Source organism: Microtus oregoni, unplaced genomic scaffold, assembly GCF_018167655.1.
Source record: "Microtus oregoni isolate MIOR12 unplaced genomic scaffold, Mior012 000037F_ref0000500, whole genome shotgun sequence".
NCBI lineage: Eukaryota > Metazoa > Chordata > Mammalia > Rodentia > Cricetidae > Microtus > Microtus oregoni.
In genome coordinates, this window is record NW_024543096.1 from 21747080 (window position 1) to 21763306 (window position 16227).

General features: G+C 43.8%; 1 protein-coding gene across 2 annotated transcripts in view; it reads right to left on the reverse strand.

The window, feature by feature from the left end:
- The window catches only part of Stk39 (serine/threonine kinase 39), a 249286-nt gene that overhangs the window by 92841 nt on the left and 140218 nt on the right, over positions 1-16227 (reverse strand). Inside the window, exons 11-13 of one of the 2 annotated variants that reach the window (XM_041631540.1) lie at positions 8612-8734; positions 8493-8522; positions 2220-2282 (exon numbers count right to left, since the gene is read on the reverse strand). In XM_041631540.1, the coding sequence (XP_041487474.1) occupies positions 2220-2282; positions 8493-8522; positions 8612-8734 (216 nt within the window). The remainder of the gene's footprint in view (positions 1-2219; positions 2283-8492; positions 8523-8611; positions 8735-16227) is intronic. The other variant, XM_041631541.1, reaches the window with a different exon arrangement.

The window sequence follows — 16227 nt, forward strand, 5'->3', positions numbered from 1 at the left end:
GAACACTTGCCTGCCATGCATAAGGTGTTGAGCTCTATCCGCAGACTCTACCTGGTGGGGTGGGGTGGGGTGGGATGACTTAGGCACATTAACTGTGAGCATCAGAGGTGAACACGGATTAGTCAACACTGGTCCTCACCGCCCTTCTCTGCTCTCATCTTGGTACAGATCATCCATCACGAATGCCTCTGTGACATTCTAGTCCTACAAATATCTGGGCTAGATCAGACCTCCTTGTTGAAAAAGAAAAAGGAAGCAGGAAAAAGAAAAGATTTCAAGTACAGCTTGGCTCTGCTGGTAACCTGCTGTGCAACCACCATGGGTGGGTAATTCTCACAGCCTGTTGCTTCATTTACAAAATAGGTAAGCCACCTGTCTCAAAAGGCTGGGAAAATAAGAAATATTTATAAAATTATAAAATGTTAATCAATACTGTCCCCTTTTCTTGTTTACTTCATTTGTTTTCGGACCCATACATCCTCCTAATTTGTCTTTTATGGTGAGGCTGATCCCTACACTTAGTTCAGCTCAGGGTCTTGCACTGAGCTGGATGATAGAATGTAATGATCGAAACTGAACCCTGCTTCTGTCTCTGAGCATCTGCATGGCCTTGCACAAACCACTTAACCCCTGGATGTCTTTCTGTAGCTATAAATGACAAGGACTAGCGATCAGACCTCAGGAAGGCTTCCCGCTGTCCTGAAACCCCACTGGACCAACACTTCCTCAACTTACAGCTGCTCCAGAAAACACAGAAGCAGGCAATCAGAGTACCAGTAGACAACCAAACACCTGGTCCGATCCCAGGGCTCTGTGTCTACATCCTTCCCTTGATAGCTTCACCCCCCAACGCAATCACAGCAGAGGCCCTCCCGCCATACACCTGTTATGAGTATGCATTATACATGCTCTGCACAGTCACTGGACTGTTATTTTAATAAGACAAGTTGTAGAGATGAATTGGCCCATAAAATTCAATGATAAAAGAATCACCAAGAGAGGTTATAGAAATTCAAACAGAAGCAAGGAAGGAAAGAATCAATTAACCATGGTACTTGGTAGCTAGACTTTAATAGACTTAAGAGTCATTTTCGTCCCTTTGCTTTTGGCCCACGGTACCAGTGATTTCGGAGGCACTTGGGCAATCTATTCCTTTCTTAAAAGTCTGTTATTTGGGGGTGAACATTTTGCAAAGGATGGTTAATAGTTCTCTTTCTTCATATCAACCTAAAATAATGGTTTCTATTGTTTTTAAGCCCTTGATCTGGGAGCACTATCATGAAATGTCTGTCTAAAACTCTTGAGTTTCGCCTAATGTTTGACTGTGGGTCTCTGCCTCTATCCTTATCAGTTGTCAGATGGAACCTCTTTCATAATTACTGGGCTAGGCACCAATCTGAGTATAGCAGAATATCATTAAAAATTCTTCTTCCCTCCCTCCCTCCCTCCCTCCCTCCCTTCCTTCTTTCCTTTCTTCCTTTTTCTCTTTTCCAATCATGTTTGATTCTATCTTAGGTCTCTGAGTTATCCAGCCTCTGGTTCCTGGCGATCCAGGCAATGTCAGATGTGAGCTCCCTCTCGTGGCGTAAGCCTGACGTTGGACCAGTCATTGGCTGGCCATTCCCAGAAACTCTACACCACCATTACCCCAGCACATCTTCCAGGAAGGACAAATGTAGGTAGAAGGTTTTGTGGCTGGCTTGATGCCCCAGTCCCACCTCTGGAAGCCTCGCCTGGTTACAGAACATGGCGGTTTCAGGCTCTGTGTCCCGTTACTAGGAGTCCTCACTAGGGTCACCCTCGTAGATTCCAGGGAATTCCCACTGCACTAGGTTTCCACATTGCCCTCCAAATGCTCCCCAATTCCAGTCATCTCTTCCAGTCCTCTCTTTCCATTCATCACCCCCATCTGATCCACCCTGTTCTGCGTCCAGTCTCAACATAAGGGTTTGTGTCTACTCTTTCTGTAACCTGCTATGTCATGTTCAGTTGCTATCCCTGGGAGGCCTACTCTTTTCTGAAGAGAAATGGAGGAGGAGAGTATCTAGAAAAGAGAGGAGGTTGGAGTGGAGGGAGTGGAAAGAGTGGACAAAGGAGAAACAAACAGTTAGAATGTAATGTATGAAAGAAGAATACATACAAAATAAATATTTCTTGAATTTCTCTATGAAGTTGTCTATAAAGCATCTCAAACACAAATGATTGGCAGAAGGACCCACCTGAGAGTCGTGCACAGAGAGGGACTGTATTTGCTCGGGGATGCCACCAGCATTTACCGAGATCTGTTAAGAAAACTGACGTTATGACAAAAAGAAGCCAGAGGGAGATGTCAGTCATCAGGAGGTTATGTCCTGCTAATCAGGGATGGAACATTTCAGAAGACCCTAAGCAGCAACATCAGGCAAGGGATGCTGCTGGCCATCCTTACCCTCCCAGGCCCCACTTGATCTACCATTCAGAATCTCATGGAGAAGGGAGGAAATCTGTGTCTTTAACAGATTCTGGGGTGACCCACAGGGCTTATGAGAAACAACGAGCTTTAAAGTAACAACTTGATATTGTAGTATCATTTCACCTGACATTAAGGGGACTTTAACAAAAGGATATGAAGAGTCAGAAAAACCTGCCTTGTTCATCACTACTCTGGATAATTTTCACCGTTGTATAAACTAGTAAGTGTAGAGAAAAACAACAACAAAGCCATTTCCCTAAGAGAAATCCAACAGGGAAACATTTCACTCACGATTTCTAACCTGTCCTAAGGTATCTCAAGCTCTCCATTTGTGAACTCCACCCTGGAGCACAAACGTGAGAGACAGTCAACAGCAGTAACAGAACGCAGCACACTCAAGGAGAATCAGCGATGAAAACCAATAAGTGGGGTCTCGTTTCTAACTTATTAACAACGCTACAATCACCAGAAATCTTTGCAGTGAGCATGGTCTAAAATCTCAGAGTACAGAATTCCTGCTCTCTGCACTTACTCAAAAATAACTTCATTCATGCTGAAGTGACGGGACAAAGAGCAGCAATTAATTCCTCTGATTAAAATGCATGGAAAACTTAAGGTAGGAAATTGGATAAATATGTGGGAAATGCATGTAGGAAAACAACTATAATAACAGCCAAATCATGGTGCTAGGTCTTTCACCGTGAAGTGTTTTAATGTTGCTGTATGTTTGAAGAGTTTTATAACAACATGTTGGTGAAAAATGACTTAATTTTAATTTTAAATTGTTTTAATTTAATTTTAAACTGTTTTTTAAAAATTAACTGCCAGATAGTGGTGGCACATGTTTTTAATCCCAGCATTTTGGGAGCAGAATCAGGAAGAAACCCTGTCAAGAAAAGAAGAAGAAGAGGAAGAAGAAGGAGAAGGAGGGGGAGGAGAGGAAGAAGAAAAAAGGAAGAAAGGAAGGAGGAAGAGGAGAAGGAGGAGAGGGGGGAGGAGGAGGAGAAGGAGAAGCAGAAGCAGCAGCAGCAGCAATGGAAAGAAGGGGGTAACAATCTATGCTAATCTATGGCCACTACCCAGCAGAGGACCAGGCCCTCTACCAAATACCCCTTTGAAGAATCATGCGCATCCTTCCCTGCTACCTTGTTCCTGGAACATCATTAGGAAACAGAGGTAGTGAGTTAGGTGGACTGGACAAAGGGGCCACACAACTTGCAACTTCCCACGTCGATATAACCCCACATGTCATGAAGAAGCCACTCCCATTGGAACAGGACATGGGACTCCTCCAAACATGCTGGGGAGCTCAGGGTGAGAAAGTGGTCCCCTATACAAAATATATTAACTAACAATCGGGTTCAGGCTTACTGTCACCGCTGTGGACCCACCCTATGAAATCAGACCACAGCCACGGACACCTTAGACTGAAACCCAACAAGAAAGCTGACAGGAAAAGAGGCAGTCACCCTCAACAATATAAAAAATATACAGAAAATTTGTTGCTTTCCTTCTAAACAATTTTGCTACAAGAGAGTACTTGAGTGGGCATGGATTTTGACAGGAAGGAAGAAGGAAAATAAGAAATGAATTTCAGATACTCCTCTGGAAATAGACACTGATAGGGACCTCAGACCTGGTAAAAGAGAGGTAAACACTTCAGAGGCATTGCCTGCTTCCCACCTTCTGATAGAGCTGTTGTCGTCTCTCTATTTTTAATAACACTGCGTCAAATGCAATGTGCTGTGCTGGACTGCGTGCCCACAGAGCAGAAAGAGGACATCAGTGGACAAATTAGTGAAATCCAAGGGAATTCTGAAGCTTAGCCGATAATAACATAGCAGAATCCATTTTTGAGTACTGGTAAATATACCCCGATTATGTGAAAAATAACACAGAGGAAAATTGCACGAGGCGTCTGGCATCTTTGCAGTGTTTCTACAAATGGAAAATTATTTTAAACTAATAAGCGGGTGTTTGGAAGCGCGGGAGATTTCCAATCACAGGTCTGACTTTGGCCACAAGTACTCTGGAGGGCTGTCACCTACACTAAACCACAGCTGCTGGACACCGAGGCTGCATAGCCTGTGATAGACAGGGTTCAGCATACTATGTTCAGGAAAACATCAGGCCTTTCTCTGCCTTTTCACGGAGGTGTAAAGCAAGCACATCCAAGAGGTGCAGAGCATCAGAGAAACACCTTTCATCTGACCGGCTTTGAGAGCTAGTGGCAGTTTTAAAAAGCATCGAGCAACAGAATACATTTAATCTTCACATTGTGTTTAATTTCTACTTAAACCTCGCAAAATTAATTCGTTCTAAATGCACACTGAAAAGCTGGTCTGGTGAGAGAGTGAGATCGCAGAGCCGGCAAAGAGGGCATCCGCAGTTATCCTAGAGCATGTGGAGAGACGCTTCAACGTCCTTCCTGTGGGGTCTGCGTAGCTCAAGGCAAAGACAAGTTTTCAGCTGATGGAGGAAATGTTTCCATCTCTTATTATTTACTTATTTGTTAATTCCAGACAGGCAGATATCAAAGCAGAAGCTTCAGGAACGTGGACCCAGAACCTTCTCTTGGATGCCATTCTGTGCATGGGGATTCAGAGGGACATCTGTGGTTTTCCTAGCCAGTAGTCTAGATTCAAGTCACAAATCAGAATCACGGGAGAAGCTTTGGAAAAATCCGAGTTGCCCAGACCTAACTGTGGGCACCCTAAGGGTGCCAGATTCAACCCTAAGGACCGGGCTTGAGAATCACTTCATGGTATCCAAGGTTTTGCTTGCCCTGATTGGCAGTAAATCTCTTCCTATCGGCTAACCCATGTGTGGCTTTGAACAGGATCTGTTTAAACGAAGGCCTTGGTGAATGTCTTCCTCAGGTAAATGAAACCGAAGAGAGCTAGATTTAAGGATAAAATTGACTTCATTTTTCACACAGAAAATTAAGAGTGAAGTAAAAGTGACAGGGTCACGTGACCAGTCCTCACCTCAGAGTCTGACAAAAGTGACAGGGTCACGTGACCAGTCCTCACCTCAGAGTCTGACAAAAGTGACAGGGTCACGTGACCAGTCCTCACCTCAGAGTCTGACAAAAGTGACAGGGTCACGTGACCAGTCCTTACCTCAGAGTCTGACAAAAGTGACAGGGTCACGTGACCAGTCCTCACCTCAGAGTCTGACAAAAGTGACAGGGTCACGTGACCAGTCCTCACCTCAGAGTCTGACAAAAGTGACAGGGTCACGTGACCAGTCCTTACCTCAGAGTCTGACAAAAGTGGCAGGGTCACGTGACCAGTCCTTACCTCAGAGTCTGACAAAAGTGACAGGGTCACGTGACCAGTCCTTACCTCAGAGTCTGACAAAAGTGACAGGGTCACGTGACCAGTCCTTACCTCAGAGTCTGACAAAAGTGACAGGGTCACGTGACCAGTCCTTACCTCAGAGTCTGACAAAAGTGACAGGGTCACGTGACCAGTCCTCACCTCAGAGTCTGACAAAAGTGACAGGGTCATGTGACCAGTCCTCACCTCAGAGACTGACAAAAGTGACAGGGTCATGTGACCAGTCCTTACCTCAGAGTCTGACAAAAGTGACAGGGTCATGTGACCAGTCCTTACTTCAGAGACTGACAAAAGTGACAGGGTCATGTGACCAGTCCTTACTTCAGAGACTGACAAAAGTGACAGGGTCATGTGACCAGTCCTTACCTCAGAGTCTGACAAAAGTGACAGGGTCATGTGACAAGTCCTTACCTCAGAGACTGACAAAAAGTGAGAGGGTCACATGATCAGTCCTTACCTCAAAGTCTGACAGAAAGGAATTCCAAACCACTTCTCAAGAGAAAAATCAACAACGTATAATAACTGGGCATTTTAGATAAGATTTATGAGCTGGGAAACACTCCCTAAAAAGCCAGTCCTTTCCCAGGCCTTCCTTGACTCAACTCCTTCCCAAAGTTGGAAAACTCCACAGAAAGCAGAATATTCTCTCTGTGCATAAATCCCACAGTGTCTAACACAGTTCCAAGCCAACGAGAGATATGGGTTCAGTTTTTGATCAATTAATTCTCTCTAGTTCTAATATTAGTATTGTTAATGAACTTTGGTCTCCACAGACTTCTGTCTCCAAGAACAAGATGATAAATAAGAGAGGACGATTATCCATTTGCTCCAAATTATTAATTACTAGTGGGTAAGTTTCCCAGAAGATCATTATTTTTTAAAAACTGGGCCAATTTTTCAAAGTGCTGGGCTCTAAGTTTCATGCTAATGGTGTTAACTCTGAAAGCTTAAAAGTCCACATCGGAAAGTCTTTCCAAAGTTGAGCCTCCAACTGTGACCCAAGAGCTACCTTTCCCTCAGTACCCCACCGACGAGCGCCAACTCAGGCCTTCCTGATCTTCTCCAGCCGAGCTGGAATGTGCTACCTTAGCCTGCTGAGGATGTCCTGCGACCTCTCGCAAACAAAGCTCTCATAAAAGGTCACATCTTACTCTGCCTAAGCATGGTAGTACCAAAGATGTTTTTGCTCAACTTCAACTACATAATGTCTTGTGACGTTTTATCCCCATTCTGACGGAAGAAAGATGATAGCCTATTCATATCTGCTTTATGTTTTTTTCCGAAGTGCCTGGATATTCATGTGCATGTATCCAGAATGTAATGGGGACAACCACATAAATAAAATACTGCCCTGGTTTCTAGTCAACAATGACTGAACTGCAACACTTTTTTTAGTCAATACGGTGTCTGAAGCCTCTTAACTGTTCTATCTGGAAGCAGAACTCAGGTTTTAAATTAGAGATAGTCTCAGATGCAAATGAAAAAAACCTGAGCTTTGTGCTTTTCTCTAGTCACAATGGGGAAGTAGGCAAGAGAGGGTAGAGTTCATCATACCAGGCTAAGATTATTCTAAAATCCCAATATAACGTGTTCCCCAGTACGTCCCATTTTAAAGGTGGTCCACCACTGTTCCTATGGTGGAGAACCACATCCTTGAGTAATGTTTGCGTCGGAAGCATGGCGAGAGCATAGTTCCCAGAACAGGCAGGAGAGAAGGCAGGGTCTGAAGGAGAGCCAACGCTGGTGGGCTGACAAATCCCAGGAGCCCTTCACCATGGTGAGATGAAGGGTCAGAGTGGTCAGAAAGGCCAGGGGGAGACAGTGGCTCGTGGATCTGCTACAGGTTTGCTAAAAGCACAGCTAGCTGCTGCTACTATGCTTCAACCCCAATGTAAGATGCATGCCACTTAGCCAAAAGGAAATGTCTGGTACTTAAAAATAGAAGTTTGGATGGGTATCATTTCTAGGCCAAAGTATTCATGCTTTGTAATGAGGTTGAGCAAGGTACATATTAATTACTTACTAAGTCTGTTTAGCACCAGGGACTATTTAAATATTCTCAAATTTGCTCTATGAGTATTAGCATGCTATAGTCACCATTGGGCATTATGATAATCAAATGGAGGAAGTAAAATACGATCTTAGTAAAAAGATGACCAGTTCTCAGAAAAGTCATTAAGAGTGTTTCTTGCTTACCTAAGTCATCCAGATATTTTAAAGGTCAAGAGCCATTCAACCTGGAGTTTATATCACTTAATGTCTGCTTTTTTAATTCATGAATTAAAATACAAAGTAAACTTTACCTATATGCTTTCGGTACTCTCTAACAGTATAACAATACAAGCTTAAAAACGAGTATCTCCCTGTGAGGGTCAAGGATTCCACTGGGTGCTCTCCATGTGATTCTTGTAACCCTCTTGGCGACCTTATGAGCACCATGATCACCCCACACCACTGGGGAGAGCAGAGGCTGAGAGAGTAGATGGATCTGTCATCATCTGAACAGACCAAGGTGACTCGGACAGAATCAGGACCAATGAAACCTATGTGCCTTCTCTTTTTCTCCTACTCCATGAGATTTTGAGAACTGTCATCCAAATGGATCACACCCGGATGCCACAACAGGGAATGAAGGAATGAAGAGGCAAATATACAAATACACCCCGAGCATGCGTACATACATAATCGTCATTCCTCACCTCTGGGTTTTCTTCTTTCACTCTTCGTGACTGCAAAACAACGACATGTGCATTAACACACATGGCACACGACAGCAGCACAAGGCACAGACTGCCCAGGGGTGCCCACGGCCATTTACCTTCTCTTGGGAGGCGGCGGCCTTTCCTTCTTCGCTCTTCTCATCCATCTCGTCGTCACTCCACTCCCAATCTCCATCTTCAGTTTTATGGAGGTGACCGCTTGACCCAGGAACTCGCCTTACCTGGAACAAAGCAAACCACCTGGTTGAATGCACACAACACTGGCTGGTGCTGCTACCTGGGTTATACAGCATGCCTGAGACGCAGAAAATTAACCTGAGTGGTTATCAATCCACGGATAACTGGAAGGTAACAAAAGACCACTCGTCCTGCAGACTCCCACACTCAACATTCTTGAAACACATTCGTATCACAGACAGAAGGAAACATTCTGAAGAATACCATACGCATGAACCATTAAATATGGACTACAGTTTTCACTAATACTTGGAAACTTTATTAGTTACCACACACACATAATCACGAGCCAAGTTTCAAAACTGCTTAAGGAAATGGCATCCAAGCACCTCCTCACTGTTGACTGAAGGCAGAGATATCTGGGTGCCTGGTGAGCCACACTACGCTAGAGGATGAGCAATCTAAAACCTACAACCATGGACCACATCCCCATATATTGCCACCTTGCTCTTTTCCAGATCATGACATTATCCTTGTGTTCCCATGGTTCTGTTCAACCTACCTGAGCAAAATGAAACAGCCTCAGACCAACCCTCACACACTGCTTTTCACACTGAAACTGGTAAAACACAGCATCTTCATCCTCAGCCTGGCCATGGCTTAGGTGTTATTCAGGCTTCCTCCCTTGTTGCCTTTGGGGGTATGGGGTGTCAGGGTATGATACAGTTCGTAGGGCCTGCTTTCCAAATGAACTATGGTTGGTCAGGAAAAGCTTTCAAAATGAAAGGACAATGAAGAAAGAGCTGCTGACTACAGTAATTCAACATGTAATTTAGCAAAGCGGTGTAACAGATGAACGCGGCAGGAACACAGCAGCAGGCGATCCGCACATTCAGAGGAACTTCAAGTGGAAACGGACCTCAGAGACCATGTGTCCAACCCCTTCGTTTTACAAAAGCAGAGATGAAGGCCCAGAAAGCCACCCAAGAACAAACACCTGTCAGGAAAAAAGTCACAGGGAGGAAGAAAGCCTCAGACGTCCATTCTCCCAACATCACCGAAATCAGAGAGAAGCTGTCTAGGAAATGCCCCATGAAGACTTTGAAAAGGCTGTGATATGGGGTTGGGGAGACAGCTAAATGGGACGAGCCCTTGCCTAGCAATTACAAAGACCTAAATTCAATCCCCAGAGCTCACTGTCAAGCCAGCCTAACTTATTTGGGTTGTTCAAGGCCAGAAAGAGATCCTGCCTTTAAAAAAAAAACAAAAAAGAAGAAGAAGAAGGTGGGCATCATTTAAGAAATGGTACCCATTTCCTAGCTTCCACACATACATGTACACATACACACATGTACACACCTATGATATAATGAAGACTATTTTTCTACAACAGAAACTATTTATCCATATCACAGACAAGCCGTGAAACCCAAAAGGAACCACTGAAAGTTTTAACAAATTATGCCTCACATAAACATGAAGACATAAGTGACATATATTCCAGAGATGACCTGGATTTGAGATTACCACATCTAATCTGTGAAAGTAACTCTGACTGCCTGCTCTGAAGGATTTGAGCTCTAACAGAGGAAATACAAAGGAACTAAAAAGTTAGTCATAATTGCAGTTAACTTTTAAAAGATGTAGTCATTTTTATCACCTTTGAGATACTCAGTGCGCCACCTCCATGGTCAGCATAGATGTTTCCCACACTTGGATTTGAATTATTATATTAAAAAAACCTATTATGTAGTGATTTTAATGGTTCTTACAGATGCTGGCAAAGTGCTGGAGAAATAAATGCTGAAATGCACTTAAGGACTTTTACAGCAGATTGCTCGATTCCAAACTACCAAGAAATAGGGAAGAGGAAATAATTCTCCACTGATGTGTACAATACAATTAATTTTCTTGGCAACACTAATCATGATGAGGGGCATTTGCTAATGACTACGTTTAAAAGAAAAAATTTAGAGCTGTAATAATTACTACAAAACAGATTTCCAACTAAGACATGAGAAAACAAATGAAATCATGGACAAAAAACAAAAACAAAATAAAACTCCGCCTTTATGAAAAACTGTAGAAACCAGGGATCACTGATAAATTTAGAATTCTTTGATAAATCACACAAAAGGAACCTCTTTCTTCCTGGAAACTGCACGGATTTATGCTCGGAAACACAGACCATGCCTTATTCCCCTGCGGCTGCCTTGATGAGATAGGTCACTTTCCGTTCTGCAAGCAGAATCTAACTGCAAAGGCTGAGATGCCCACCGCCTCCATCCTGCTTTATTGCAGAGCCCCGGCTGCTTCTGCCTAAGTCTTATTTGTTGAAAGGGAGAATATAAAACAAAATGCCTCAGATTATTGCCCCAGACACTGAAAGACAGGACAGGATGGGCCTTCAACAAACTTTAGAGCAAACTCATAAGCATACGCATTAACTTCATCAGGACAAAGGGCATTTCAAATCTTATAAGGGTAAATTGCAGATTTAACAGCAGAAAGAATAAAAACCCAACTTTGTCTACAGTGTGGTCCCCAGCTCACTCCTAGGAATAAAACTGCAGAAAAATTTGAAAGCCAAGTTTCAGGTTGTGTTTATGGGACAGTGACATCCAATAAAGAGAACAAAAATCAACTGTACAGTTGCATCCTTGGAGGGAGTTTATTAAGGACAAAGGGACAACTTTTCCCTCACAGAGTCAAGGTACCTAAGTCTCACATAGTTTTACAAGTGCTCTTCTGAGCTAAGAGCATGGAAAGCCTTTGGAAAGTAAAGACACAGGTTTGGGGGGGGCAGAGAGGCTTTTATTTCCATCTCCCTTACATTGACCACAATCCATTACAGAGAGGAACCAAAGCTCCGATGTCCCACTGGGGTTGGGGTGGGGGCAAAAAAAAAAAAAAAGACAGGCAAAAGAGTAGTGGTGCTTGTTGGTCAGTTTTAGTGGTCAGTTGGCAGGTGTTCATGGCAAATCTGGAGCACAGCAGCCTTGGGAAGAAGAGGGCAGCATGGCAGGACAAGTGGCTAACAGTTCCTGCGGCATCTGAGCAGCAACCTCTACATGTATGAGTTCGCACAGCCTACCTGATTCCAGATCAGGAAGCACAAGGAATCTATCAGGAAGCCAACGAGAACCTCTTATGCAAGGCATTTGATCACATGAATGGGTGTGCAGAAGAAGGTGTGTCCAGTCCACACGCCCAGCCACTTACCAACCACCCTCAACACCCTGCACTGCCACAAAAGTCTCCAGACACTGGGCCTTGGAACCTCCTGAATAATCTTTCCCGTTGCCAAGAAACCCGAATTCAGCTTGTCTTCCCCTGCAGACATACCCTGTGCCTGACTCTGCCCCGCACCAGGGCCACAGAGGACTAGCAACCTCAGTCCACCCAAGCTCCCCGCAACAGCAGAAAGCAACACAAGGCCCGCTTCTATTTTTAATCATTCTACTAACAAGAAGAATTAAAGCCGTTTCTAATGAATTGCTGTTTTTAACATATTTGAGACATTGCCAAGCAAACAAAAACCCTTCTAAGTTACCAAGAACTAACAAACAAAATGAGACTTGGTATGGTCCTAGCAGTAAGCTCAAACCCTGGAATCAGCCCTGTCTGAACACTGTCTCCCACCATCTCTGTCCTGCACGTACTGTCTGGGCTCCTGGGCCCCTCCAGCTCTGCCCCCTCCTGTCTGCCATCACACAGGACCTGAAGCTGACTCTCAATGTTTGCACCTCCTCATGGCTCACACTCCCTGTTCTGGGAATGGTCCATCTACTTAGCACATATCTGAGAAGACACACTGGGTCAGCCTGTACATTCAACCCTCTACCACCTTGCAGGCACGAATGCACCCTTTTTTTTTTTTTTACCTCAAACTCTCTCAGTCCTATGCTCAGGTGTTTGCACTTCACCATTTATCCTCTGGTGTCTGTTCTTACCACAAACATGGCTGTCCCTCCCCACTTGACATTGTCACAGAAGAGGGTAACTGTGAGTCTACAGCCTTTCCCACAGCTTCCCCTCTCAGGCTGAGGAAGAGATTTAGAGCAAGTAGCATGTCTGAGTGTTGACTTCCAAGGTCACGGCTGAATATGAACATCTTAGTAACGCCCTCTACTCCCAGCCTCCTTCTGACACTTCCTCACTGTCCCGTGCTAACCCCTAGATTTTCCCTCACAGCAACACTAACCATGCCCATCGGAGGGGTCAAAGGGCATGACCACCTAAGCTTCCAACACAATCCCTGCCTCCCAATTAAATACCCAAGACCTGAAAGATGGTATTATTAATATAATTAATCTTCCCCCACAGTCAAGTCTATCAAATATTGCCTTGTGCAACTTCTACCTCCTCAACTACCAATGCACTGCCACTGTCCCCTGCAACTCTGATGCTGCCTTCCCCACTGAACGCAATACTAACTCTGCGCCAGGCCTCTGATTTCTCACTCGCTGTAGTCTTCATATGTGCCAAGGAGCATACATTTACTTTCTCAACCTGACCTACAGGATGAGTTCTGACATTTTAGCATTCAAGTCTCTACATATTCTGACCTGAGATTATATTTTCAGATTCATTCTCCACTATATCCCTCCATAGTCTGGGTGTGGACGGACCGTATACTTTCTTGACTCTGCTACTTTCCACATACATGACATGCACCTGTCTTCCCATGTTCTCCAATGATGTTTAATCCAAGCAGCTTTCTGGTCCACCCATTTGTAATTCTGCCTACATGTTTACATTATTCTGCTCTTTGTTTCCGATGGATCACCAATCAAACTGTATACTGCATCAGGAGGTAAAAATTGCCTTGGCTTGATTACAAATCAACTTTTTAAAATTTATGCAGTCAACCCAGTTTTACTAACTATCTTTCTATCAAGTTCTAGGTCAAATAGGAGGAGTAAGGGCTAGTATCTTTCATTAAGTCACAGTCCAAAGAAGAGGAGTTGAGCTAATTGTTTTCATGAATGATGAATGATATAATCGCGATATAAACCCTGGAAGACCAGGCCACATGAGATGACAGCCTCACAGTAAGGGTCAGGAAGTGTGTGGTGTGCACAGGGAAAAGGCAACAGTCAAGACTGTTTTAGGAGTCACTTGTACTACCCTGACCAGCCATACAAAGGAAATTTCTCATGCCTCATACTGTTTTTGTTCATCTACGGGTCAGGTGGATAGCACGGTCATCTCAAGTGGTAAAATTTCCTTAAGATATTCACATATACACATATACTTATTTGTACCATGTGTAATTTTGGGTAAATAATAGAGTAACCTGATTCCTTCGGGTTTTATCAAACAGCCTTGCTGTTATTTGTCCTACTTCTTCTATATATGACCTTTCCTGTCCTACCCAGCTTGAGAGCTCGCCCAAGGTTCCATTTCCCACTCCACAGACCAGCACTCTTCCTTACTACATTCTAAATCTCATCACTCTACCCCGAGGTTAATGCAGCTGTCACTAGCTGTCTCCCCTCATCAAAGAAGCATCTCTGTACGGCAAATGGAAACCATCACAGAGACCCACAACTGGACACAGTGCAGTGCTCGGTGGAACCTGGGGAGCCCAGCCCCAAAGGACGCATCAACACCACAGTTGCTGCACCCGCGGCTCAGGGAACATCATACTGGGGGAGTCGGAGATCGTCAGAGCCAGAATACTGGAGTCTACTGTGAAACAATCTTTCTGAGAAATGGCTGCACAAGCCAGACCAGAACATTGGCTCTATCCACAGACATGCTTACACAGAAGGGGAAGGTTTTTGTGGGGACACACCCCCAGATAAAGAACTACAGAGAACTGTAGCCAAATAATGACTGCAGGAAAAGGGAGAATTAATTCCTCTGGGAATGACCCCCTTCTTCATTATCCAGTACAAAGTGATCAGCCTCGAAACCATATACACACAAACAGCAAAAACAGATGCAGCAGGCTGTATTTATACATTTTTGTATGTATGTATGTATGCATGTATGTATATATATATATATATATATATCCATCCATCCATCCATAAAATGTAACATTAATAATCAAAGAATAAGGGGGTGTGAATTTCAGTGTGGAGGAGGAGATGGAAGGGGTTGGATAGAGATACTAGGGGCAGAAAGGGTAAAGAAGGAAGTGATGTAATTCTACTTAAGAATGTATCTTAAGAACAATTAAAAATTCATTATATTAGCAGGACAAATTTAGTTTATGAGTTCATAGCCCCTGTTATACAGCCCAGCAGATAATTTGGAGTTCACAAACAATGAACAAAAAAAGGAAATATTTTAGTGGGGGCAGGGAAGACATATGAGGGGCTTAATGATTACATCAGTAGGAAGTAATCAGTACATTACCTGCTCAGGCACTACAGGTACCTAACAATCACCCAAAATTGAGTAACTTAAAAACAGCAGGAACACTGAGTTTTAAGATATGTTACATTCATTTATGCTGTGGAACATTTATTTAATGATACAAAGATGCGTCGCATTCTTTTATGTTGCATTTATTTAACTCTGTGAAGCTGTGTTACTTTGCCTGCCTAAAATACCTGATTGGTCTAATAAAGAGTTGAACAGCCAAATGTGAGGCAGGAGAAATGATAAACCTGGCTGGCTGGCAGAGAGAATAAATAACAGGCTAAATCTGGAAAGAGAGCCTTGAGAAACAAGAAAAGGAGAGAGGACACCACCGGTCAGCCACCCAACTATCAACATAGCAAGCCACAGAGAAAGAAGTAAAGAAAAGATATACAGAAATAGAGAAAGGCAAATGCCCAGAGGAAAAGGATAGATGAGAATTTAAGTTTAAAAAAAAAAAAGCTGGCTAGAAACAATCCAAGGAAAGGCCGGGCATTCATAAGTAACACGAAGACACTGTGTGTTATTTGGGCTGGGTGGCGGGCCCCCAGAGAGCAAAGAATAAAACAACCAATAACAGCTCAGACCTTTCCATCACAGCTGGCAACTGCCAAAGGATGCCCAGGTCATGGCAAGCCCTCTCCAAATTCCAACACAGAGTAACAGTTCAAGTTAGCAAAGTGCTTACAGTTGTTTTAGGGAAGTTGTTGTTGTTTAAATGAACCCTTAGAAAGAAGATGCTACTGAGAGCTTGAGGAACGGAAGCCCATGTGAGGTGATGATGCTCTCCAAAGAGGGGAACTGAAATGGGCAGAAGGAACTAAGTGCTCAGCTAAAGGGACTTCCGGGCAGACACCCAGAGTCACACCTGGCTTCTGCTCGCTGCGGATGGCAAAGTGTGAGCAGAGAGAGACCAGCTCAGAAACAAACTATTGGATCTGAGACGAGTTCTCATTTCCAACTCGTTCAGGCAACAAATGATTCTCACACCAAGAAGTGACTTCAGTGGAAGATCAAGCCCAGGATGGAACTCTGTCAAGACTTCAGAGAGATCCAAGGTGGTGCCTCACAGACACCTTCCAAGAGGCCTAGGGCCTTCCAGAGATCTTGTCATGTAAAATCACTACACATATAATAGGGTTCTCATGACCCATAAAGGCAC